At 42.0% G+C, this 26073-nt stretch overlaps 1 protein-coding gene across 1 annotated transcript in view; it reads right to left on the bottom strand.

Moving 5' to 3' along the window:
* LOC124551100 (nuclear RNA export factor 1-like) overlaps positions 1-26073 on the bottom strand; it is a 137933-nt gene that overhangs the window by 104303 nt on the left and 7557 nt on the right. The window contains exon 5 of the mRNA XM_047126029.1: positions 11163-11470. Within this exon, the coding sequence (XP_046981985.1) occupies positions 11163-11470 (308 nt within the window). The remainder of the gene's footprint in view (positions 1-11162; positions 11471-26073) is intronic.

Below are 26073 nucleotides of genomic sequence, written 5' to 3'. Positions count from 1 at the left end.
AATGGCTTCTGTTTCAAATGCAACTATTTTCTCTGTCAGTCTACTAACAAGCCCGAATTTCCATTTCAGCAAAACGAACTCCCACACAATCGATGGAACCTACTGTCTTGTACGCGTGAGCTGGGGCTGCAAGGGACTGCTCTGAAGCTCAGTGGCAGATAAAATAATGAATTAGCATGCTCAATAATACATTGGGCTAGACTACTTTCTACTTAGGTCCAACAGATGCCAAGTAACACACACAATCTGTGACAGTCCCGCACAGCAATCCAAAGTAGGTAGAGAAGAAGACAACATTTCCACATGGCACAGAATTTGATGGTGCTATGTAGCAAACTTTAACTACCTCAGTCATAGTGTCGATTTTGTCTTCAGCAGTTAACAGACCAGATATACAGTGACTGCCATCCTGATGTCAACACTGTGAAAGATAAACTGTTGAACTATGAAAGTGATATAGTGATTGTCCTATCTGTGAAGAAATCAGTTGTTGTTTGTTTCAAAAACACTGGGTATAAAATTCTTACAGATAGTTGGCATCAGTCAAGATCATCTCTGTAGGAAGAGCGTCAATGTGTGGTTGAAGCAGCAGCAGACATACTTCTCAAAGATATTCGATCGCAGATTTACAACACAGTGGAATCTCCCACTCCAGAGCAATTTCTTATAGAGAACAAGGTCCTCATATGCATTACTGTCCAACATTTCGTTAACCAACTAATGACAAAGAAGTAGTGAGGCAACTTGAATAAATGGAAGACAAAAAGTATAGCTGTGGCATACAGCACAATGGCAGTTGTCAGACCCAATGCTGTCTTGTCATCAATGCACACAGACGAAGATAAGACATATTTCGCTTTGTCAGTATTATAATTTCCCCTTGTGAAAACTCATGAACTTGTTAGCCTAACAAACACTGTACACTGGTTTCAATTATAATTATTTACCTATTATCTGGTACGAATTGAAATTAGTCATCCATTATTTTACTTACCTTATCACACCCATATATATTCTCATTTTGAACATGAATTAAGTAAAGACGAGGACAGAGATGCACAAAGTACAAAGAGGACGAAAGTTCTTTGAAATTTCTTTATAATTGCTGTATTACTAATATAATATTATAACAATGAAAACAATCAATTACTGACAAAGTATTTAATTGGATAGATAAAAAATCTACTTATCAAGCAGCAGCAAAATACAGACATAAAGGCAACAGCCTTTTATGCGTGTGTCCTGTCGCCGTTTGTTGAATAGATTTTTTATCTGTCCAACTAAATCATATAATATTATGATATTTACTATTACTGCCAAATAAAGCATAATTAATATGTAATTCACATAAGTTATCATAACACCTTTTAATTGTGAGAGTGACAAGAACTTTTATTTTATCCTTTCAATGAACATCATAGCATACTGCAGGATAACTAAACAACTAAAATAAGCAGAAAGATATACATGCTCAGTAAACTAGAGAAAAAAAGGCCAGTAGAGTCACATTTCAGTGAGGAACTCGAAACTTCCAACACAGGGCAGGAGCATGTAGAGGAACTATGGCTCAAGCTTAAAAGAATAGTTGACCGTGCACTGGATACATATGCACCCAGTAGAACATTTCACATTGGGAGGGATGCTACATGGTATACACTCACTGTAAAGAAACTTCTAAGGAAACAGAGATTACAGAACAAAGGGTACAACTATAGATAGAGAAATGCTGAAAGAAAAGCATTTGGCTGTCAAGAGAGCAATGCATGATGCATTCAATGACTGCCACAGCAGAATACTGTCAAATGATATTACACAATACCCAAATAAATTCTGGTCGTATGTGGCACCAAAGTTAGTGTCCAGTCCCTAGTGAATGAGATAGGAACTGAAATTGAAGGTAGCAAAGCAAAAGCTGAAATGCTTAACTCCCTTGTCAAATGTTTCTTTACCATGGAAAACCCAGGAGAATTGCCCCAATTTAATACTCATACCACTGAAAAGATCAGTGAAATAAGTCTTAGTGTCACTGGTTTTGAGAAACAGCTGAAAGCGCTTAAACTGAACAAAGTTCCAGGGCCTAATGGTATCCCTGTCAGATTCTATACTGAATTTATGGCTGAGTTATCCTTTCTTCTAACTATAACCTATCCTAGATACCTTGAATACAAAAAATATGCCCAGTTAATGGAAAAAAGGCAAAGGTCATATCCATCTACAAGAAGAGTGGTAAAAGTGATCCACAAAACTACCATGTAATATCCTTGACATTGACTTGTTATTAAATCTTAAAACATATTCTGAGCTGAAACATAGTGAGGTATCTTGAACAGAATGACCTCCTCAAAGCCAACCAGCACGGATTTCGGAAACATCAATCACATGAAACCCAACTAGCACTTTTCTCACGTGGCATACTGAAAGCTTTGGATCAAGGCAGTCAAGTACATGCAGTAGTTCTCCATTTCTGAATAGCATTTGACTCAGTACCACGCCTACACTTATCGTCAAAAGTACGATGGTATGGGCTATCAAGTGAAATTTGTAACTGGATTGAAGACTTTTTGATAGGGAAGACACAGCATGTTATCATGGATGGGGAGTCATCGTCAGATGTAGAAGTAACTTCAGGTGCGTACAAGGGAAGTGTGTTAGGACCCTTGCTGTTCAGGTTGTGTTGTACACAATATTAATAGTAACCTCATAGTTTTTGCAGATGATGCAGTTATCTATAACTAACTACTGTCTGAAAGAAGGTACATAAATATTCAGACTGATCTCGATAAGGTTTCAAAATGGTACAAAGACTGGCAACTTGCTTTAAATGTTCAGAAATGTAAAACTGTACACAAAAAAGAACATTGTATGCTGTAACTATCATATCAATGACTCACTGTTGGAATCAGCCAATTCTTACCTGGGTGTAACACTTTGTAAGGACATGAAATGGAATGATCACATAGGTTCAGCTGTGGGTAAAGCAGGTGGTAGGCTTCAGTTTATTGATAGAATAATCTGTCTACAAAGAAGATTGCTCACAAACCACTCATCCAACTGGTTCTAGAATAATGCTCAAGTGTATGGGACCCATACCAAATAGGACTAAAAGGGAATACTGAATGCATATAGACAAGGGCAGCACTAATGGTCACAGGTTTGTTTGATCCATGGGGGTGTGTCATAGACATACTGATGGAATCGAATTGGAAGACTCTTGAAGATAGATGTAAAATATTTTGAGAAAGCCTACTAACAAAATTTCAAGAACCGGCTTTAAATGACTCTAGGAATGTACTAGAATCCCCTATGCATCACTCACATAGGGACTGTGAGGATAAGATTGGAATAATAACTGCATGCACAGAGGCATTCAAACAATCATTCTTCCCAAGCAACATGCATCACTGGAAAAGAAAGAAACCCTAATAACTGTTACAGTGGGACATACCTCCTGGTATGCACCTCACAGGGGTTTGCCGAGTACAGGTGTAGATGAGGTGTTGTGTTTTCGTGGTGGCACTTACTTCTACAAGGCTTTCCACTCCATATGACTGGACTACTTTGGCTTTCACAAAACTTTCCACCTCAAAAATTACCTTATTATCATTCAGAAAATGCCTGCCATGTAACAGTTTCTGCATCCGAGTAAACAGACAAAAGTCAGGAAAATGATGTGAGGAGGGGCGCAGTGCGGTGGAGGGGGGGGGGGGGGGCTCCTTTGGCCGAGACAAAAGCTGGCAAGATGTGAGCACAATCTGTCAGCATCATACCATGGCGCGCGCGCACGCGCACACACACACACACACACACACACACACACACACACACACACACACACCACTCATCTAAATCTGCATCTACAGCCATGCTCTGCAAAGCACTATGGCTTTACCTCGACATGTTAGAAATAGGTTCATTTCAGCAGATGCCAGAGAGCACCAGGTAACAGACACTACCACGCTTGCGCAGCTACGATTTCTTAGGAAGCACGTATGTTTGTACATGTAAAACATTAAAAGATCTTGCGTTATGTCATAAAAGAAACAAGACATCAGAGGATACTCCAAAAGGATCGGGATTTTGTGAACCATACTAAAATGTGCACATTTAAAGTGCATACTTTAAGTGCACATTGGTATGTCCAGATTTCCAATGAGGTAGGCCTCAACGTGATATTAAGCTTTTCAGTGTGGTTTTCAGGATGTCAATTTTCTCGGTGTACCATTACTGTATTATCTCATGTTTGGTTCTTTATTATGGCATAATGTCACAAGTGCTAGAATATGAAAATGTGCACTTGAAATGCAGCGAACAGTTGAAACTAGCCAATAATGTGGAATTAAACACTCTGTTTCAAATACATTGACTGCCTCAGTGGAAAAGATTAATAATAGCCAAATTTCTTTAGCAAACTGACAAAAATAACTTCATTGTTCTGCAAGGCGATTAATGCTTGACTCTCAGAAAGATGAAAATTAAATAAAATCTGAAACACATAACATATTTTATTTAGCCTTCTGTAAATATGTGAATGTATTTTAATTCACTTGATAGCTCCCAGCCACAGAAAGCCCTTTTATTTTCATTTGACGTGAAAGCAGTAAATGTAGAGAAAACAGTAAAATCACTAAATGTAAACACAGGACACAGGGAGTCTACCCACTTACCCACTATAACCCAGACTGCTCTGCCCACCAGCCCCAGATCTACGATATTTCCGAACCGGGGCAATACTAGATAGTGGAGCATCCCCCCCCCCCCTCTCTCGAGCGTTTGCAACAGGGCATCAAAAATTAAAAAAAAAAAAAAATAAATAAATAAATAAAATAAAAAAAAAATCGAATTTTCTAAAAGACGTGTGTTTAAGGAAATGAAATAAATGAAATGATCATATGGCATTGTTGGCTGGGATGTCCCAGTCGGGTTCGGCTGCCAAGTGCAAGTCTTGTTTCAGTCAGCAACACATTGGGTGACCTGCAGCCGATGATGAGGATAAAATGATAAGGACAACACAACACCCACTCCCTGAGTGGAGAAAATCTCCAACCCGACCGGGAATTGAACCCGGGCCCAGTGCATGGGAGGCAAGCACGTTACCACCCAGCTAAGCAGGCAGACTTCATGGAAATGTAAGACATGTTTTCTGGTCTTCATTGAGCCAAAGTGCAGTGCCACGCCTCTTCACACAGGATTCTTCTATTGCACATCACTGTACTTCACTCTGTGGAATTGAAAAGTGTATATTTTGTAATGGATGCCATCACACTATATCCAGGACAGTGGAAATTAAATGTCCTGTGGTGCCTCTCCTGCTCCCAGTCGGTCAGTTTGACAACCTGACTTTTTTTTAACACTTAGAAAATTAATACTGGATGGGATTATTTGTAACTGGGAGAACAAGAACTCTTCAGAAAATTTGCACTCTTTATTACCTATTAGCTAATAACTTGCTGTTTTGTGTGACATAAAATTAAATATAGGGTACATAAAACCAGTAAAGACAAAAGACAAGCAAGACAGTACACATTTCTTCAATCCTTAGCTCCTAGCATTTTTTTCTCTCTAATCTTGCTACAGCTTTACATGGCATGCTTTCCTTTCTGCAAAAGGATCTATTACCTCAAAGTTCGTCAAATGTTTTGCTATACAAAAAATTGAAATGTAGTTGTCTAACACTGAAAAAGCTGTTAATACAAATAGTACCCAAGACTGGTGTGGTTTCTCGATCTGATTACGTCGATAGGCCTTTCTAATATCGCAGCAATTGTAATACACAGCAAATAAATGAGACTGTTTTGGCACAAATGGTCATTTTTATAACACAACAGAATATAATTCACATAGTACCAATATCAAATGCCTATTAGGACTACTAAAAGCAAAAAGCTTTAGGTTAGGAAACAGTTTCACATTTCATTATACTCTCCAGTTTCTCAAGCATGAGAACAAAAAAGCAGCAGTACGAAATTTTTATATAAATTTAGAATCATCATATTCTGACATAATTTGTGTGATGTCGCTGTTTCTTCTCCTTCCTCGTTCTAACAAACAATCTTATCATCACTAATTCTGCAACCACTCCTGCCGTTGTCAAAACTTATTAGCCAGTTAACTTCACTAAAGCTACCAGAATCAGCGGTTTAGTTATCTCACGATTATTCTCCAGTTAGGCGTTGTTACATGTTCGTACAACGCATTTTCCGTGGTACTTACAGAATAGAACTTCAGTGGCTGTTAGCCACGGACTGTACAACTGGCCCTTACTAATGTAGCGATCTGGCCGAAAATATTCTGCCAAAATTTCATTTTCTTAGATACGCCGAGAAGATATGTCATCTTTCTTAACTGTTAGTCATTTATTTCCACTCTGGTAGTCTGAATCTATGAATTTCATTAGTAACTATAACAAAGCAGATCATTCGCAAACCCAATCAACCATATAATCAGACAGTGATTGGCATTCACCCTTTCAGGTTTTTTCGGCTCAGCTCATATAGCCTTGTCCCCTTTTGTCTGCAGGAAAGTTTATTTCTAGATGCAACGAGGTTTCCGCTGGCAGAGACATCACATACACTGTGTGTGCATTTGAAGATCAACTTATGATTCATTCAGAAATCAACTTCACCAAAATGTGTTCAAATATGTTCAAGAACCAACAGGGATGCGTTTCTACATCTACATACATACTCTGCAATCTACCATATGGTGCATGGCAGAGGGTACCTCTTACCACAACTAGCATCTTCTCTCCCTGTTCCACTTCCAAACAGAACGAGGGAAAAATGACTGCCTATATGCCTCTGTACGATCCCTAATCCCTCTTATCTTATCTTATCTTTGTGGTCTTTCCGCGAAATGTAAGTTGGCGGCAGTAAAATTGTACTGCAGTCAGCCTCAAATGCTCGTTCTCTAAATTTCCTCAGTAGCGATTCACGAAAAGAACGCCTCCTTTGCTCTAGAGACTCCCACCCGAGTTCCTGAAGCATTTCCGTAACACTCGCATGATGATCAAACCTACCAGTAACAAATCTAACAGCCCGCCTCTGAATTGCTTCTATGTCCTCCCTCAATCCGACCTGGTAGGGATCCCAAACGGTCGAGCAGTACTCAAGAATAGGTCGTATTAGTGTTTTATAAGTGGTCTCCTTTCCAGATGAACCACATCGTCCCAAAATTCTACCAATGAACCGAAGACGACTATCCGCCTTCCCCGCAACTGCCATTACATGCTTGTCCCACTTCATATCACTCTGCAATGTTACGCACAAATATTTAATCGACGTGACGGTGTCAAGCGCTACACTACTAATGGAGTATTCAAACATTACGGGATTCTTTTTCTTTATTTATCTGCATTAATTTACATTTATCTATATTTAGAGTTAGCTGCCATTCTTTACACTAATCACAAATCCTGTCCAAGTCATCTTGTATCATTCTACAGTCACTCAACGACAACACCTTCCCATACACCACAGCAGCATCAGCAAACAGCCGCACATTGCTATCCACCCTATCCAAAAGATCATTTACGGAGATAGGAAACAACAGCAGACCCACCACACTTCCCTGGGGCACTCCAGATGATACCCACACCTGCGATGAACACTCACCATCGAGGACAACGTACTGGGTTCTATTACTTAAGAAGTCTTCGAGCCACTCACATATTTGGGAACCACTCCCATATGCTCGTACCTTAGTTTAGGAGTCTGCAGTGGGGCACCAAGTCAAACGCTTTCCAGAAGTCAAGGAATATGGCATCTGTCTGATACCCTTCATCCATGGTTCGCAAGATATCGTGTGAAAAAAGGGCGAGTTGCGTTTCGCAGGAGCGATGCTTTCTAAAGCCGTGCTGATGCATGGACAGTAACTTCTCTGTCTCAAGGAAATTCATTATATTCGAACTGAGAATATGTTCGAGAATCCTGCAACAAACCGATGTTAAGGATATTGGTCTGTAATTTTGAGGATCCGTCCTTCTACCCTTCTCATATACAGGCATCACCTGCGCTTTTTTCCAGTCGCTCAGGACTTTACGTTGGGCAAGAGATTTGCGATAAATGCAAGCTAAGTAAGGAGCCAATGCAGTAGAGTACTCTCTGTAAAACCGAATTGGAATCCCATCAATTCAAAATCATATGAATAATTGATAGACCATCGTGCCCTGGATGCTAGGCGCTTTGTGAAATGAGGTATTATCCCCTCAAGAATATGAATTATGAATTTGGCACCCCCCCACCCCCCAAATAGTCACACAGATCAGATACCTCAGTTTGGACCCCTCCCCCCCCCCCCCCCTCCAGTTCCGGGTCTGTTGCGGATGCGTGAATCTGGCAGCTTGGACGTGCCACTAAAATTTTTCCCGGTAGCACTTAGCTGCTTGCTGCGACTGCTTGCATAGCCAACAGCCACATATCCGTAGCCAGAAGCGGGAGAAGGTACTTATCATACGCGACTCATATGTACATGTGTATGAGCCTGTTTGTAACTGCTAAAACAAATCTAATGTAAACAGTTATGACGTTACGCTCATTGGAGGCAATTTGTTGTTATGGAGCATTGCATAGTCTTCCTAAAGTCTTTGACACATTTTGCTGCTGGCAGATGCTTGTTTGAGCACTGCGTTTTGTTGCTGTACATGGCGCATTTCCTTCGTAATTTAAGTTTCTTTTTTTTTCATTTTTTTCCCTCTGGTTCATGTTTTATTGCTGCACTATTATTCTGCAGTAGCAGGATACAGTAATATCCTTTGTAACATTATCAGTCCATAACAGTCAAAATTACAAAAATTTAACTGAAAACTAAAGCAATGAAAAATTCCCAGATTTCTAAAAAATTCACAGGGTTTTCTTGGTTTTCTCCCGGATGAAAACATTACCGGCTTTTTCCCGGATCTCCCGATTGTTCCGGGTTGTATACGTCCTGTCCTGGCTATAGCATATGCTTCATTTTATGTACTGTGCAATACCTTGAAAATGATTTTAAACTAAATATTTCTTGTTTATAGAAAAATATAATAATACTACAGCTTAAATTCTGCTCCAACTAAGCAGAAAGTGGTTGTCTAGTATTGGAGCAGGCATACAATTCACTCAGAGGTAATTAATATCTTATCAACTACAATTACATTACCATAAAATGACATTATTTAAATAATTTTTGACTTATTGGTACAAATACACTCCAAAACATACTACTTATACAAGGTGGAGAGGAAACTGTTTTATACTACTCATAATTGTAAAGTTCTGTAATTGCCAAGTAGCATTCTAGATTACAAATAACACTTTTTACAAAGAGACCTGTAATTTGTCAGCACTTGGTGGAAGCCTTTGTCATGCCTCTTGACATAATTCTGCATAAGAACTGTGTAGCACCAAATTAATATTTTAACACAAAAACAGTTCTAGTGTGTTAAGTTTCGAACAATCATCCACTGGTGTGCTCATTCTTGGATGAATACCAATGAAAGGCAAAGGTTACTGAACCCTAACATTGTTGTATAAAAAAAACCTTTAATGTGACCTGAGGAAGCCATTGAAAAAAATTAAATTTCTTTAGCAACGACAAAGTGACTTTTACATTATTAGGTTGGAACATCACAATCTTAGACAAGTGCTCAAGACTGTTTCTTATTACATTAATTCATTTAAACAGTCACACAATTAATGCAAATCTGGCACATTATCAATGCCTAATAAGTTTGGTCTGTAAAAAGCTGCATAAATACTAAAGATAATGTAATGTAAATGGATAGAGAAAAAAATCTACTCACCAAGCGGTGGCAGGAGAACACACAAACAAATACTTGCCCAAATATACAAACTTTGATAAGATTTCAAAATGATCTACAATAAAATGGCAACTTTATAATAACTTAACTTCCTGGGAACAAATTTTTAGGGAATCAATAAAGGAATGTTCATACAGCGCATGAATGTCAACAGTATTTCTTCCCTCTTTGTACCACCTCCTTTGGCTAGTTTTAAGAACTAGGAGGCACAACTACCAATATGACCTTCTGCCAGTGCCTGGTAAGTCCATAAGAGAAAGGTGAGAACAGCATCATTAGCAGTAAGGCTGCATTTATTCCAGCTACTGAGTAACGCAGCACCACTCTGTGGCAGTGCTGGTCGACACAAGACACCACTGCCAGAAGGGGTCTAATTGCAGCAGTCGTCTGTCACACCATTTCACCACCACAGTCAGCCTTTATACGTCAGTATGACCACTCGGTCTCCGACTGGCAGTGCTGACACTCTTGGCCATAGACTATATTAAGCACTGGCCACCCAGCTGGCAGAGGGCTTCGAGTCAGCAACACAGTTCATCCCGTGTGGCCAGGAGAAGCACAATCCCTCTGTAGCCATCATACTGGTGCAAACAATCCACAGGGCCACCTGCAAAATGGTCCAAATCATCTCGGGCTGAGGGTCAAACTAGGACACTTCCCGCCAAAGATCCGCTTACCGACTGCCATTGCCAGAGGCCACTAGCCAGATGTCGTGGGACGGCTTTCACTTCCCGAATGACACCATGATCACCACAAGCTGCCGCCAGCCGAGCTGGGAGCACAATGTGGTCATCACTCAACCGGCGGGGCAGGAATTCTTAGCCGGCATTGACTCGATGTCAGCTACACACGGTTCCTGCCTAGTGAGCATGCGCGGCTGTAGCCAGGTTTCTGACAAGTGTGCCACCGCTGAGGACTCTGGGTTCGACAACCATCCCTTCTATCCACTGGATGAGGATAGAGAACCTGTGATGTATGCAGTGCTGCAGAAATAGTCTGACTAGTTCCAACTTCAGTGTGGCCGTAGTTGCTGCTCCGACTACAGAACCCACACGACACGGGTGAGTGTGTCGACCTGGCAGCTTTGACAAGTTTACTCCTGACCTACCCACCCGCCTCTGGGGTCAACACTACTTGGCACTCTCGACATCATTACGAGTCTCACCAATATCCGAGGTTTACTGCAGGTCAATAAGTGGTCGAATATGTTCCCAGCATAGCCAGCGTCTACAATTTTCAATATAAAGTATGCTTTTCATCTGAAGGGTTTTTATTTTTATTAGAACAAAGAATAAAAAATATGCAGTGTGATTACATTTTAAGCCCACATGTCACATTCTTGGAATTTTAGAAGATCGTTGTTACTTACGGTAGCTTTATGCCAGATGTCGGGTTTGGTACCTGACAGAATACCGGGTCTTGCAGTGAGTAAGCAGGCAGCATTCATACTGTCCACCTCTATCACTTCATTCCTACTGTCCACCTCTGTCCTTTCATTCATACTGTCCACCTCACTCCTTTCATTTGTACTATCCACCCCTGTCCTTTCCTTTGTACTGTCCTCCTCTGTGTCATCATTCGTAAGGTCCACAAGTACCACCTCTTTTGTATATTCCACCACTATCACATCATCTGTAAGGTCCACGTCTGTCCCTTGTTTCGGGGCTACTGCATTTCCTACAAAATAAAAAAAGAGCAACAGTTAGTAATTTATTTAGTTCATGCTAATTACACTACTGGTCTTTAAAATTGCTACACCACAAAGATGATGGATGCGAAATTTAACCAACAGGAAGAAGATGCTGTGATATGAAAATGATTAGCTTTTCAGAGCATTCACACAAGGCTGGCGCTGGTGGCGACACCTACAACGTGCTGACATGAGGAAAGTTTCCAACCCAATTCTCATACACAAACAGCAGTTGACCGGCATTGCCTGGTGAAACGTTGTGATGCCTCGTGTAAGGAGGAGAAATGCGTACCATCACATTTCCGACTTTGATAAAGGTCAGATTGTAGCCCATCGCGATTGCGGTTTATCGTATGGCAACATTGCTGCTCGCGTTGGTGGAGATCCAATGACTGTTAGCAGAATATGAAATCGGTGGGTTCAGGAGGGTAATACGGAATGCCGTGCTGGATCCCAACGGCCTCGTATCACTAGCAGTTGAGATGACAGGCATCTTATCTGCATGGCTGTAACGGATCGTGCAACCACGTCTCGATCCCCGAGTCAACAGATGGGGACGTTTGCAAGACAACAACCATCTGCACGAACAGTTTGACGACGTTTGCAGCAGCATGGACTATCAGCTCTGAGACCATGGCTGCAGTTACCCTTCTCGCTGCATCACAGACAGGAGTGCCTGCGATGGTGTACTCAACGACGAACCTGGGTTCACGAATGGCAAAATGTCATTTTTTCGGATGAATCCAGGTTCTGTTTACAGCATCATGATGGTCGCATCCGTGTTTGGCGACATCACGATGAACGCACATTGGAAGCGTGTATTCGTCATCGCCATACTGGCGTATCGCCCGGCGTGATGGTATGGGGTGCCATTGGTTACACGTCTCTGTCACCTCTTGTTCGCATTAGTGGCACTTTGAACAGTGGACATTACATTTCAGATGTGTTACGTCCCGTGGCTCTACCCTCCATTCAACCCCTGCAAAACCCTACATTTCAGTAGGATGATGCACGACCGCATGTTGCAAGTCCTGTACGGGCCTTTCTGGATACAGAAAACATTCGACTGCTGCCCTGGCCAGCACATTCTCCAGATCTCTCATAAATTGAAAACGTCTAGTCAATGGTGGCCGAGCAACTGGCTCGTCACAATACGCCAGTCACTACTCTTGATGAACTGTGGTATCATGTTGAACCTGCATGGGCAACTGTACCTGTACACGCCATCCAAGCTGTGTTTGACTCAATGCCCAGGCGTATCAAGGCCGTTATTACAGCCAGAGGTGGTTGTTCTGGGTACTGATTTCTCAAGATCTATGCACCCAAATTGCGTGAAAATGTAATCACATGTCAGTTCTACTATAATATATTTGCTCAATGGATACCCGTTTATCATCTGCATTTCCTCTTGGTGTAGCAATTTTAATGGCCAGTAGTGTATATGAAACACACATAAAAATGTTCCCAGTGGCACAGTAAATTTACAACAAACAGTTGCATCAAAAAATTACACCCAACTGGATGAGGAAACTATGAAGGCAGGAAGGAAGATTGAAGTTTAAGATTCCACTGATGACAAGTCAATTACAGAATTAAATGATCAGGGAAGGATGGGTATCAACTGATATGAAGTAAAGTGCTGACATCGTTAAGAAAATGCTACCAAAAGACAGACTCTAGGCTTGCTCAGAGAAGTAGGCATGGCAATACAGTGTCATGCCACAGTATGGATCAGTGGTAATCAACCTGGTCTCTGCCACACAACAGCTTTCATTGTGGGCGGTAGGTGGTACAGGTTTTAAAAACATTTGCATAAAATTTTGACGCGAAATGCTTGGTAAATGATTATTATTATATGCTTTAACTTGCTGTAGCTCTGCTTTATACTCTCTCTCTCTCTCTCTCTCCCCCTCACACACACACACACACACACACACACACACACACACACACACACACAGAGAGTCAGCAAGTCTGACTGCCCTGCAGAGAACCCAGGTTCAAAATCCACTACTGCCAGTGATCTGTCTTTGGAGGGAGGACTGGAACAGGGTGCACTCAGCCTAGTGAGGTATGAGAAAGAGGTGGGCAGGAGGCAGGTCAGAAAATGAAAGATATAGAAAAGTAAAACAGAGAGAAGAAAGGAATAGTTACCGTGAAGAAATGTTGGGACGTAAGAAATTAATGTTAATTAAGGCCAAGTGGGTGGCAAGAACCAAGGACTTATTGTAGCACCAGTTCCCACCTGCGGAGTTCTGAGAAACTGGAGTCTTGGGGCAGAATCCAGATTGCACACAGGGTGGAACAGGCACCGATGTCACAACTGTCATGTTGTAGAGCTTGCTCTGCAACAAGACACTGGAGTTGCCAGTATATACCCTCTGCCTATGCCCATTTATCCTAAAAGATAATGTGACAGTAGCTGTGTCAGTTATAAGGCCAAACAGTGTTTACATAAAAACCAGTACACAACATGTTGTTTCATAGGTGGCTCTCCCTTTAAAAGTATATATTTTGCCAGTTACAGGGTTGGTACTGGTCACAGGAGGAGGGTGCATAGGGTAAGTCTTACAGCAGGGATAATCACAGATGTAGCAGCCATAAGGTAAGGAAATGGCTGCACAAGTATCTGACAACAATATAGTGGAGATTGAGAGGGTGAGAACAAGCTATTCAAGATGTCGTGGGCAAAATGTCAGACAAACTGGATCTCATCTCAGGGCTTGATTTTAGGAAGTCGTAGCCGATGTATGTGGATTTGCCCAACGTGGCAACTGGCGATGAATGATAGTGGCTATCATTAAATGGGATAACTGGAAATCTATACTAATATATAAAGGGGAAACGTCATTTAACAATGTTTCCAAAAATTTCGTGAAGTTCTCAATCGATTCGTTTCATATTTTTACACGACACTCTAACAAAAATTCGGACACACATAGGCTATATATTTTTGAAACAGGTGACACACTGGTACCAATTGAGAGGGAACACAGTCCAATTGGTGATGAGGGAATGCACTACAGCCCCTGTGAAGCATCAAGTCCCAGTGTCTGTCCATTCTGTCTACGGATGCCACAGTCGTCAGAACAGATTGTTAGCGTTGTATTTTTGTTACTGCAGAATCCCACACTGTGCTAACTTGAAATCCACTAACCTATATTATTATTATGTTTTGCTGTCTTATTTTTACCATCTCTTTGACAATCGAGTCCCGTAACCCACTGGTGCTGCAAAGTCTTTGTTTGTTCAAAACCAAAGGTGTATTCCCTTTGGGCACTATGCTCTTTCGCCACAGACAGAACACATCAGAAAGGTTCAACTAGGGCAGAGAGGCAAGTCCACAGTGGCAGAGCATAGCATCGACAAGAAAAACCACCTCTGATTTTGAACAAATGAAGAAACTGTACCGTGTCAACAGTTTCTCAACTGTCAAAGAGGCGGCAGAAATACATCTGCACAACCACTTAGTACACAGAGATAGTGGGTTTCAACTCAGCACAGCATGGGATTCTGCAATTAGAAAAAATATGACAAGAATGATCTGTTTTGAAGGCGGTGGCATCTGCAAACAGAATGAACAGACCACGACTCGATGCTAACACCAGGGTCCGCGATGCATTCCCCCACCTGCTTCTGGAGGCTCAATTGGCCTGTCCACAGATGAGGTCAGCAGTCAGGCAGCTATATAGATAGGCAGAACACAACATCCACCGCTTTGTCTGAATATGACGGGTACGTAACTCCTTGAAATGTGACAAGATGTCGCCACCATTCGGGTGATCACCCAAGAATATTTTATCAGTAGAATTCTTGTTTCAAACTGGTAAAGCGATAGAGAGTAACGACTATCGAATAAATTTTTTATGAAAAATTTTTAAAACGTGATATGATTTGAATCTTCATATTCTCACACTGTATTACTTCACCCATAAAAATTGCAGAAATTCAGGCATAACCAAATTTTGACTCCTGCTAACATTGCAGTTCATGGTAACACCGATCACATCCTGGGACATGGCCATGATTCACAAGCTTCATCCAGACCTGCACTTACTACCAGACAACTATCATCATCCTGGGCACACCAATGGTGTCCTAAATGCTGTGGTACACAGGACGCACTTGACTGTTGATAAAGACTATCTACAGCAAGAGCTTTTCCATCTCAAAACAGTTTTTGAAGATAATGGCTGTCCCCCATGGAAGATTTGCAAGGTATTGCCATCAAACCAAAGGTGCACATCCCAGCTCGAGAGCTGAAGAGGAAAGGCTCCATGGCATCCCCACCCTTCTTTTTTTTTTAAATAGGCTGTTTACTCTCTAAATATAAAGTCAAAATAATTTCCCTGCCAGCACCACAGATTGCCATACTCGATGGCTCTGTATTGGATGACTTAATTCTACGAAAGGCAGGAGTGTATACGATTACCTGTCACTGTGATTTCTCATACATCATATATACAGTTCGAGAATGTTGCTCAGAACATCGATGCTACTCCCACTTGCTACAACCTGATAAATCTACAGCAGCCGAGCACTATATATTGGTGAATCACACTTCGGGCCGCGAGAATACGTTTTACCATCTGTTTCATCCTTCTGGGATTCGGTTTCCAGGAAAGCTATTGAAATATGATTGATAAATGATTTAATAAATCATTTTACCCTTGACAAAACACCATGGGGCACTGGCAATAATTAACTCTCACAGGTGATCGTATTGTCCCCGTCAACAGAATTCATGAAACGGCATCCTTCACAGAGCATGTCATAGTAGCTTATACCTCTGCTACCCATGCCGTAGTTCTTCCACAATAATTTTACACGTATTCACACACACTTGGCTCACCATATCGACGTATAAAGTGGATGGGAGCGTTTCACTGCCAGTCTTTTAAGCTCACTATGTACATGGCTGAACAAGATATCACCAGCAGGCACACTTTGGTTACAGCTGAATTCCCAGCACTTTCTGGATGGATGACATGATTGTTTCCTTTGAGCTGCAACATGTGCTTTAGCATTCATAGACTGGGCATGTTCTGCACCATTATATGATCAACAGTCATCACGAACAAAACATTATTCATGTTAGCCCTTCTCCTCACAACAGATGGGTCACTCTCGGTCAGGGTCTGAGGTCTCTGTATGTCCATCTTCTCAGAGATGGTTGCAGGACTCAGCTGTTCACTGCAAGATGTCAAATCAAACACCTTTCAACTGTCAAGTTTCCAAAGGTATTTTAGTCAGCTACTTTACATTTGTGTTTGACTGTATATTAAAATGCATCAACATAGTTCCCTGGTTATGCCTCAGTACTGAGTGCAATATCTGCCACGATAGCTGAATGGTCAGCATGACGGACTGCCAGCCTCAGGGGCCCGGGTTCGATTCACGGCTGGGTCAGGGTTTTCTCTGATCAGGGACTGGGTGTTGTGTTGTCTTCATCAATTCATCCCCATCTGGTACACAGGTCGCCTAATGTGACATCAAATGTAATAAGACCTGCACCGAGGCGGCCGGACCTGTCCCGTAAGGAGTTTCCCGGCCAATGACACCAAACGCTCATTTCCATTTCCACTGAGTGCAACACTTTCATGTGTACTGAACATATGAGACACCATTCTATGAGCAATACATAATTGTAGTCTGCGACTGTTTTACTTCCCACTAACAATTTTGTATACTAAACATGAAATGACACACAATATTGTTTTTACTGATCTTGAACATGTACAAGAATATTTATTTATACATATTTTTTACTTGTTGTGTAATGTCACTTTTATAGGTTGCACTACAATCATGCCGTTACCATTTTTCGAATTATACAGATGATGTTAGTTTTTTGCAGCTTCCTAGTTTTTTCACAAGTCCTGGGTGATATAGGTTAATGTTGCCTCAACCTACTTACTTGCTTACCTTTACTCTTCAACATGTAACCACAATAGTTGCTACACTACATTGGTTGCATTATGGTATCAGTGTTGCGAGTTTTTCCCTCTTTACATTATTTTCATGTTATGTGAAGAGTGTTTGTTTTACACAAATACAAGTTTTATTAGTTGACATGGGTGTTTATTCAGATTGCACACCTGAACCTTAATGCCTTGATAATACCAGACACAGTGTTTTGGTATATTCCTTGATATCCACTTTCTCTTCCCTTGCTTAACGGCTACGTGACATACAGAGCTACGCAACTTTGGTTGTTCTGATTGTAACAACTGTCTTTCTAATATACTGCGTATGTATCGCAGTACTTTTATTTAGACTTACTTCATAGCTTATGGTTTGGTATTTCCCCTAACCACATGCCTGCTTACCAGCAGACTTATCACTTTTTTGATAACGTTGGTTATGTCTTTTCCATATATTTCAATACTTACTTGCTAGTGGGAAATCGTCACAGTATATTACATTAGATACACAGTTTGTTTCACCAGAAATGTTTTATTAAATAAGTTGCCTCTTATGAGTTCATGATCAATAAATTTCATTGCTGTACTTTTATACTCTCTTTTTATTAGTGATTAGTAGTAAATGAAACATGATGATATAGTTAGTTATGGGGCTGACCTCCAGTAAGTGGTATGTTTTACTAGGATATGACGGCATGTAATCAAATGTTTTACCTTCAGTCTGTACTCATCAGTATATGAATATACTGTTTTACTCCAATTGTTTCACAGTCACTGCATTAGCATTATACTGTGATTATCTATGCAATATTGACCTCCATTTAATAGGTTCCTTTTTTACGATTATATGACATATATACTTTACTCACTAGTTGAAGTTAATACAGTGTGCAACTAGTCTCTTATTTTATTCCTTAATTTATCTGTAACTTTATATAACTCCCTGTACTGGTTGGTATTCTTATGTTATTACATATTACCACTGTATACGACACTTGCACCCTCTCTTTTTTGTTATCTATTTCATACTAATACCACTGTTGTCTGTAAACTGGGTCCGAAGATGACGTAGTAAATCGCCAAAACTGGTAGCCAAGTAAAATAAGTCTGGAAATTAGCCGGCTGAAAGGTGTTTGATTTGACATCCTATAGTGTGTGTGAGGAATCCATCCTCCCTGCAATCCATTCCATTTTTTCCCTGGTGAAGGAACCAACAGTTTCAGAAGCTATGATAGTTCATTCCAGTTTTGTGTGTGTGTCAATCAACAATACTGGACTTTTGCACATCAACCCTTTCGCAGGTGCATTATCTGTAGTGACTTGCCAAAATTAATTTTTTTTTGTTTCATTTTTTTACAGTTACTTTGTGATTTAGGACCAAAAACTTTGGTGGTATGCACAGGGTGATTGTAATTAAAGTTGAACTTTCAAAACACTGTACATATAACACCACTGGTCAGAATGATGTCAAATTGCAACGGAATATTATCAGAGACAGGGGTAAACATATGGCGGAAGAAGAAAAAAAGTGTGAAAATTGATCAACAGACAGTGCTGTATGAGTCAGAATAAGAAAATGAAAACATGTCATGTGCGTGACCCATCGAAGTTGGTATAATCATGCCGGGCAGAAGGATTTTCCTTATTTCGAGCCTGCAACGTTCACCGCGACTGTCTCAATGGAGGATCGTGCTCTGCTTGAAAAGTTGTATTACAAGAACAATGACTGTGCACACGTCGTTCTGCAGAAGTTCCGGATACTGAAGGGTTTGAAAAGAGGTGTCGTTCCAAAGACTGCCATGGGTCTGGAGAAAATGACTCGGAAATTCAATAAGATGTGTTCTTTTGGCGTGCAACGTGGTAAAGGGAGTTAACGAACTGACTTGACATCAATGAAAGCAGTGTGCAAACATGTAGTGCACGGAGAATTGCACGAACATTGGACACACCCGTGAGCACGGTGCATAAAATCCTACGAAATACCCTTCTTTGTTATCCATTCAAAATTACCCATGTGCACGAGTTGCCTCCTGTTGACCAACCAGCAAGAGACCTTTGCTTTTGAATTTCTTGCTCACATGGAATTGGACAACGATTGGCCGTGGGAGATTTTGTGGGCAGACGAAGCCCACTTCCATCTGACAGGATATGTCAATACACAGATTTGTTGAATATGGGGAAAGGAAAATCCACATGCAAATCAACCAGTACCACTACATCCTGAAAAGGTCACTGTGTGGTGAGCATTTATGGCAATTATCATAGGGCCATATTTTTTCGAAGAGACAGGTGCATCTGGTCCTGTTACCTGTACTGTCACTGGTAAGTGCTATGAGTGTCTTTTGAGCAACCACACCATTCCAGCTCTCCAACAGCATGCATATGTGCATGGGATCATTTTTATGCAAGATGGCACACCTCTGCATGTTGCAACAATTATCAGCCGTCATTTCCCTACAGCCTGGCTGTCCCAATCACCTGATCTTAATCCGTGTGACTTATGGCTGTACGGTTATCTGAAAGATGATGTGTTCACTGTTTCGACTGCAAACTTAGCTGCATTGAAGGCACGCATTGCGCAACACATTCTGAACATGACCCTGGAAACACCTTGATCAGTTGTGGAACATGCTGTTTCTCGATTTCAACTTGTTGCAGAAAACTGTGGACAGCATACTGAACATGTTTTGTGCCTGTCATACGAAAATCAATAACCCAATTTGATTTTGTTTGATGCTTTTTATGTGGTTTTTGGCCTCAGGGCAATTAAAAACCAATTTTTCCCACCTGATATGATATGACCTTGCCGTGGTGGATGGTCTGATGCAACTAACACTATCACACTTGTACTCTCATGCACACTGAGTAGTACAGTTTGTTTAACGTCAAACATACACCTTTGGTATTGTTGTAGGATTCATTTGTCATTCATAGTCTACCACTATTTAATTATGATGCTTACATTGCCATCTATTGCTACATTTTGTAACAATTTATTTTTCTTCTGCGACATGTTTTCCCCCTCCTCCGATAATATTCTGTTCCAACTTGACGTCATTCTGACCAGTGCTGTTATTTCTACAACAGTTTGAAAGCTTAACTTTAATTATAATCACTCTGCATATCCCACACGCCTCTCTTCTGACCTGTTGTAATGTCGCAAGTCAATACACAATAGCATTTAATGTACTACTTTGCAGTACGACTTGTAGCTTTGGAGTTTTTGATGGTGATAGAAACAGTCACTTGTATCTTAGCATGACTCATTCACACCTGTCGCTAGCCTAGCCATGGGAAGCAGTACCTGTGTCAATTCGAACGACAGAATATTGAAGCCCTTAAGAATCTAAATAAACAATATTAATTATTATTCAGTATTAGTTAAAAGTCAATATACTGCCCTTTGTTAAAGATTGTGTAAAAATCTCAGCTTTCTAGCTGGGATACTTTCATAGTTGGGGAAAATTACCTAAAACACCCCAAACCAACACCTGTATAATTAAAGTCAGTTAGGATTCATAACAGTTTGTCTTTTAGTATAATTTGGAATCATTACTGAATGTCACAAAATGGCAGAACAATTTACATAGATTTTCATAAATAAAAATGTTTTAACTACTTTTCATTTTTCGTAATATAAAATTCAGAAAAGATTATTATTTAGTTAATATGCTGTTGTGTGAGCAAATGAGAATGTGTATTATACGATGTACAGCATTACGTAACCGTGTCATGGGAAAGCTGTGCTGTGTTTTCTCCACCTTGCTGATGGCGTATGTCCAAGGGTACTTGCTTTTGTAAGAAGGCAGCCAGAATATTCGTTTGTAGAGTAATAGTTTTCTAAAGTTATTTCAAGATTGGTTTTCTTTTCGTTTGGTTTTGTTAAACATTTTATTAATATTTGCATGATGAAGTGATGTAAATGCATCTGAATAATGATTTATCAAAAAACAAAGATGATGTGACTTACCAAACGAAAGCGCTGGGAGGTCAAAAGACACACAAACAAACACAAACGTACACACAAAATTCAAGCTTTCGCAACAAACTGTTGCCTCATCAGGAAAGAGGGAAGGAGAGGGAAAGACGAAAGGATGTGGGTTTTAACGGAGAGGGTAAGGAGTCATTCCAATCCCGGGAGCGGAAAGACTTACCGTGAAAAATGATTGGCGTACGACAGTTTTAGCAGGAAAATGATCTCTAAGGATTGTTTTGATTTGTTGGTCATTTTGAACAACCAATCAGAGTTAAGCATTTCCCATACAATGGTAGTAGTTATAGGCTCTGGAAGGAACATCATTAGTCAGTCCCTAGTCAGGTATCGGACGTTCAGGTCGTGTTGAACACTTGTGTCTTTATTATGTGGAAAATGAAGAAATGCTTGGCTTCTCGCGTCCAGATTGTGTGGCTATAATATCAGTTGCATTTACGGGCAGTTTTGTGACGTTTGGAAATTTTTGGATTGTTTTGTTGGAAAGAGAACCAGGCAATTTCTTTATTGGATATCCACTGAAAAAGGAACGAATGTGAAACTCTTATATTATAGCAGAGTAATGACTGTAAATCACATAATAATTTGGGTCGGACTTAAGCACATTCCTGACTGCCTTGTGTGTGTACGAGGTTGTATGAACTGTGAGCTGAGGACAGTGATGGCAAGTTTTATTTTGAACCTAAAGAAATAAAAGAACTTGTTGCAGAATTTTGACATTTTCCTAAAGAGATGAATCAATTGCCCTCCACCCGAAAATTGTTATAAAATATTACAGGATAGTTTGCTACCAGAGTATACACAGACTTTGCAAACATAAGTATTAACATTCCTTTTAACACTGTCTGAACAATATCTACATGTGGTGATCAGACACCATACTGAAGTAGGTGTAACTTGTGTAGTGCACAGTACCACGAGAGAGATTTTTTTTTTATTTTTTTTTTTTTTTGTTTGTGGTTTTAGGGCGCAAAACTTCTATGGTCATTAGCGCCCAGCCCGTGACGTAGGAAACAGGAAAAAAACGAAATTTAAAAACAGCAGCAATGGGAACAAAGTCATAAAATTTGAGAAACTAAAGGCAGAAGGAATGCTTAAAAATCCACTATAGAAAGGGGTTGGTTGTCCCCCCCCCCCCCCAAAAAAAAAAAAAAAAAAAACCTTCAAATGACTGACGTCATTTCACTGTCACTAATAAACTGGAGAACGCGGTCGGCTGAGCGCGTGTCATCTGCTAAAATCGACGATAGATCAGGCGATAGCTGTAGACGGGAGCGTAACGGATTAAAATAGGGGCATTCAATTAAAAGGTGTCTGACTGTCCACAGCTGAGAGCAGTGGGGACAGAGTGGGGGAGGATCACCGCTTAAAAGATGTCGATGGCTAAAAAGACAGTGCCCTATCCGGAGTCTAGCTAAAATTACCTCCTCCCGACGACGCGTTCGGGAGGAAGAGGTCCAAGCGCAAGGAAGGGCCTTCACTTCCCGCAATTTATTATGGGGAAGTGTTGACCAATGCGCATGCCATAAATGAGCAACTTGGCGACATAAACCGCTCCGTAGATCGGTAATGGGAAGCGACTGAATAGCTGGCCGAGGAAGAGAGACTGCAGCCTTGGCAGCTATATCGGCCGCCTCATTCCCACAGATACCAGCGTGTCCCGGGAGCCAGAGGAACGCCACCGAGACACCCCCCAGGTGGAGCAAGCGCAGACAGTCCTGAATCCGGTGGACCAGAGGGTGCACAGGGTAAAGAGCTTGGAGACTTAGGAGAGAGCTGAGAGAATCTGAGCAGATTACGTACTGTATCCGCTGATGGCGGCGGATGTAGTGGACAGCCTGGAGAACAGCGTAAAGCTCCGCAGTATAAACCGAACACTGGTCGGGAAGCCGAAAGTGATTTGGGGTGTCGCCAACAATATAGGCACTCCCTACACCTAACGATGTTTTCGAGCTGTCGGTGTAAATAAATGTGGCGTCCGTCATTTGTGCACATAGAGCAGCAAATGCCCGACGGTAAACAAGTGTAGGGGTACCATCCTTGGGAAATCGACATAGGTCTCGGAGCAAGTCGATCCGGGGACGGAGCCAAGGCGGTGCTGTACCCCAAGTTGTCAAGAAGGTTTTAGGAAAGCGGAAGGAAAGAGAATGGAGCAGTTGACGGAAGCGGACTCCCGGTGGTAGTAGGGAGGAGGAGCGGCCTGCATACCCTACATCAAAGGAGGCGTCGAAAAAAAGGTCATGGGCTGGATTAGCAGGCATGGAAGACAGATGGCTAGCATAACGACTCAGAAGGACTGCCCGCCGATTGGACAGCGGAGGTTCAGCAGTCTCAGCATAAAGGCTTTCCACAGGGCTGGTGTAAAAAGCTCCAGACACTAAACGTAATCCACGGTGGTGGATAGAGTTGAGACGCCGAAGAATAGACGGCCGAGCAGAGGAGTAGACTATGCTTCCATAATCCAATTTCGAGCGCAATAAGGCGCGATAGAGGCGGAGAAGGACCACTCAGTCTGCTCCCAAGGAGGTACCAATCAGGACACGGAGGGTGTTAAGGGAACGCAGACAGCGAGCCGAAAGATAGGAAACGTGGGAGGACCAGCACAGTTTTCTGTCAAACATAAGACCCAAGAATTTAGCGACGTCGGAAAACGGAAGGGTGACAGGACCTAGATGTAAGGAGGGCGGAAGAAACTCCTTATGTCGCCAAAAATTAACACAAACGGTCTTACTGGGTGAGAAACGGAAGCCGGTTTCGATGCTCCACGAGTGGAGGCGATCGAGACATCCTTGAAGACGTCGTTCAAGAAGGCTGGTCCGTTGAGAGCTGTAGTAGATCGCAAAATCGTCCACAAAGAGGGAGCCCGAGACATCAGGAAGGAGACAATCCATAATTGGATTAATGGCGACGGCAAACAGTACAACACTCAGCATGAGCCCTGGGGTACCCCGTTTTCTTGGGAGAAAGTACGGGAGAGAGTAGTGTTCACCCGCACCCTAAATGTGCGCTCTGCCATAAATTCGTGAAGAAAAAGGGGCAGCCGGCCTCGAAAGCCCCAAGAGAACAGTGTGCGGAGGATGCCTGTCCTCCAACAGGTATCGTATGCTCTCTCCAGATCAAAAAATATTGCTACCGTTTGGCGTTTCCGGAGAAAATTGTTCATGATATAAGTGGAGAGAGCAACAAGATGGTCAACAGCAGAACGATGCTTTCGGAATCCGCATTGGGCTGGTGTTAAAAGACTGCGGGATTCCAGCCACCAAGCTAAACGGTAATTCACCATACGCTACAAAACCTTACAGACACTACTCGTGAGAGAAATGGAGCGATAACTAGAGGGGAGATGTTTGTCCTTTCCAGGTTTCGGAACGGGAACGACAATAGCTTCCCGCCATCGCCTGGGAAAGGTACTGTCGGTCCAAATTCGATTATAAAGGCGAAGGAGGTAACGCAGACTATGGGTTGATAAATGCAGCAACATTTGGACATGGATACCATCCGGTCCTGGGGCGGAGGAGCGAGAAGAAGAGAGGGCATGTTGGAGTTCCCGCATGGAAAAAACAGTATTGTAGCTTTCGTGATTTTGAGAGGTGAAAGCAAGATGTCGCACTTCCGCTGCACGTTTCTTCGGGAGAAACGCTGGCGGGTAATTTGAAGAACTCGAAATCTCAGCAAAGTGCTGACCCAATGAGTTAGAAATTGCGACGGGGTCCACTAAGGTATCATGCGCGACAGTGAGCCCAGAGACCGGGGAGAAACTAGGCGCGCCTGAGAACCGTCGAAGCCGACTCCAAACTTCCGACGAGGGAGTGAAGGTGTTAAATGAGCTAGTAAAGAATTTCCAGCTTGCCTTCTTGCTATCGTGGATGACGTGACGGCATCGCGCACGGAGCTGCTTATATCGGATACAGTTGGCCAAAGTTGGATGGTGACGGAAAATGCGAAGAGCACGTCGCCGCTCACGTATTGCGTCACGGCATGCCTCGTTCCACCAAGGAACTGGGGGGCGCCGGGGCAATTCGGAGGTGCGTGGTATTGAACGTTCCGCAGCTGTGAGAATAACGTCGGTAAAATGAGTGACCTCATCGTCGACGCTGGGAAAGCGACGGTCATCGAATGTCGCTAGAGACGAAAAAAGTGTCCAATCGGCTTGGGCAAACTTCCAGCGTCGCGAGCGCATATATGGGAGTTGAGGCTGCAGTCTAAGAACACATGGAAAGTGGTCACTCGAATGTGTATCATCAAGGGCGAACCATTCGAAGCGCCGAGCTAGCGGAACAGTACCGACCGCAAGGTCCAAATGAGATAAATTTGTCGTGGAGGCAGACAAAAATGTGGGGACCCCAGTGTTGAGGCAGACTAGATCCGCTTGGTGGAAGACGTCTAGCAATAGTGAGCCACGTGGACAAGGATGAGGAGATCCCCAAAGCGGGTGGTGGGCATTGAAGTCCCCAACCAGCAAATAGGGGGGTGGAAGCTGATCAAGAAGATGAAGGAGATCAGCTCGTGCCATTGGTGTGGACGATGGAATGTATGCCGTAGAAAGAGAGAATGTGTATCCAGAAAGGGAAAGACGGACGGCGACAGCTTGGAAGGAACTGTTTAAGGGGAGTGGGTGATAATGGAGAGTATCATGGAGCAGAATCATGAGTCCTCCATGGGCTGGAGTGCCTTC

This window comes from Schistocerca americana, chromosome 9 (genome assembly GCF_021461395.2).
Source record: "Schistocerca americana isolate TAMUIC-IGC-003095 chromosome 9, iqSchAmer2.1, whole genome shotgun sequence".
NCBI lineage: Eukaryota > Metazoa > Arthropoda > Insecta > Orthoptera > Acrididae > Schistocerca > Schistocerca americana.
Note: the sequence above shows the minus strand (reverse complement) of the source record. Positions and strands in the feature narration are given on the sequence as shown.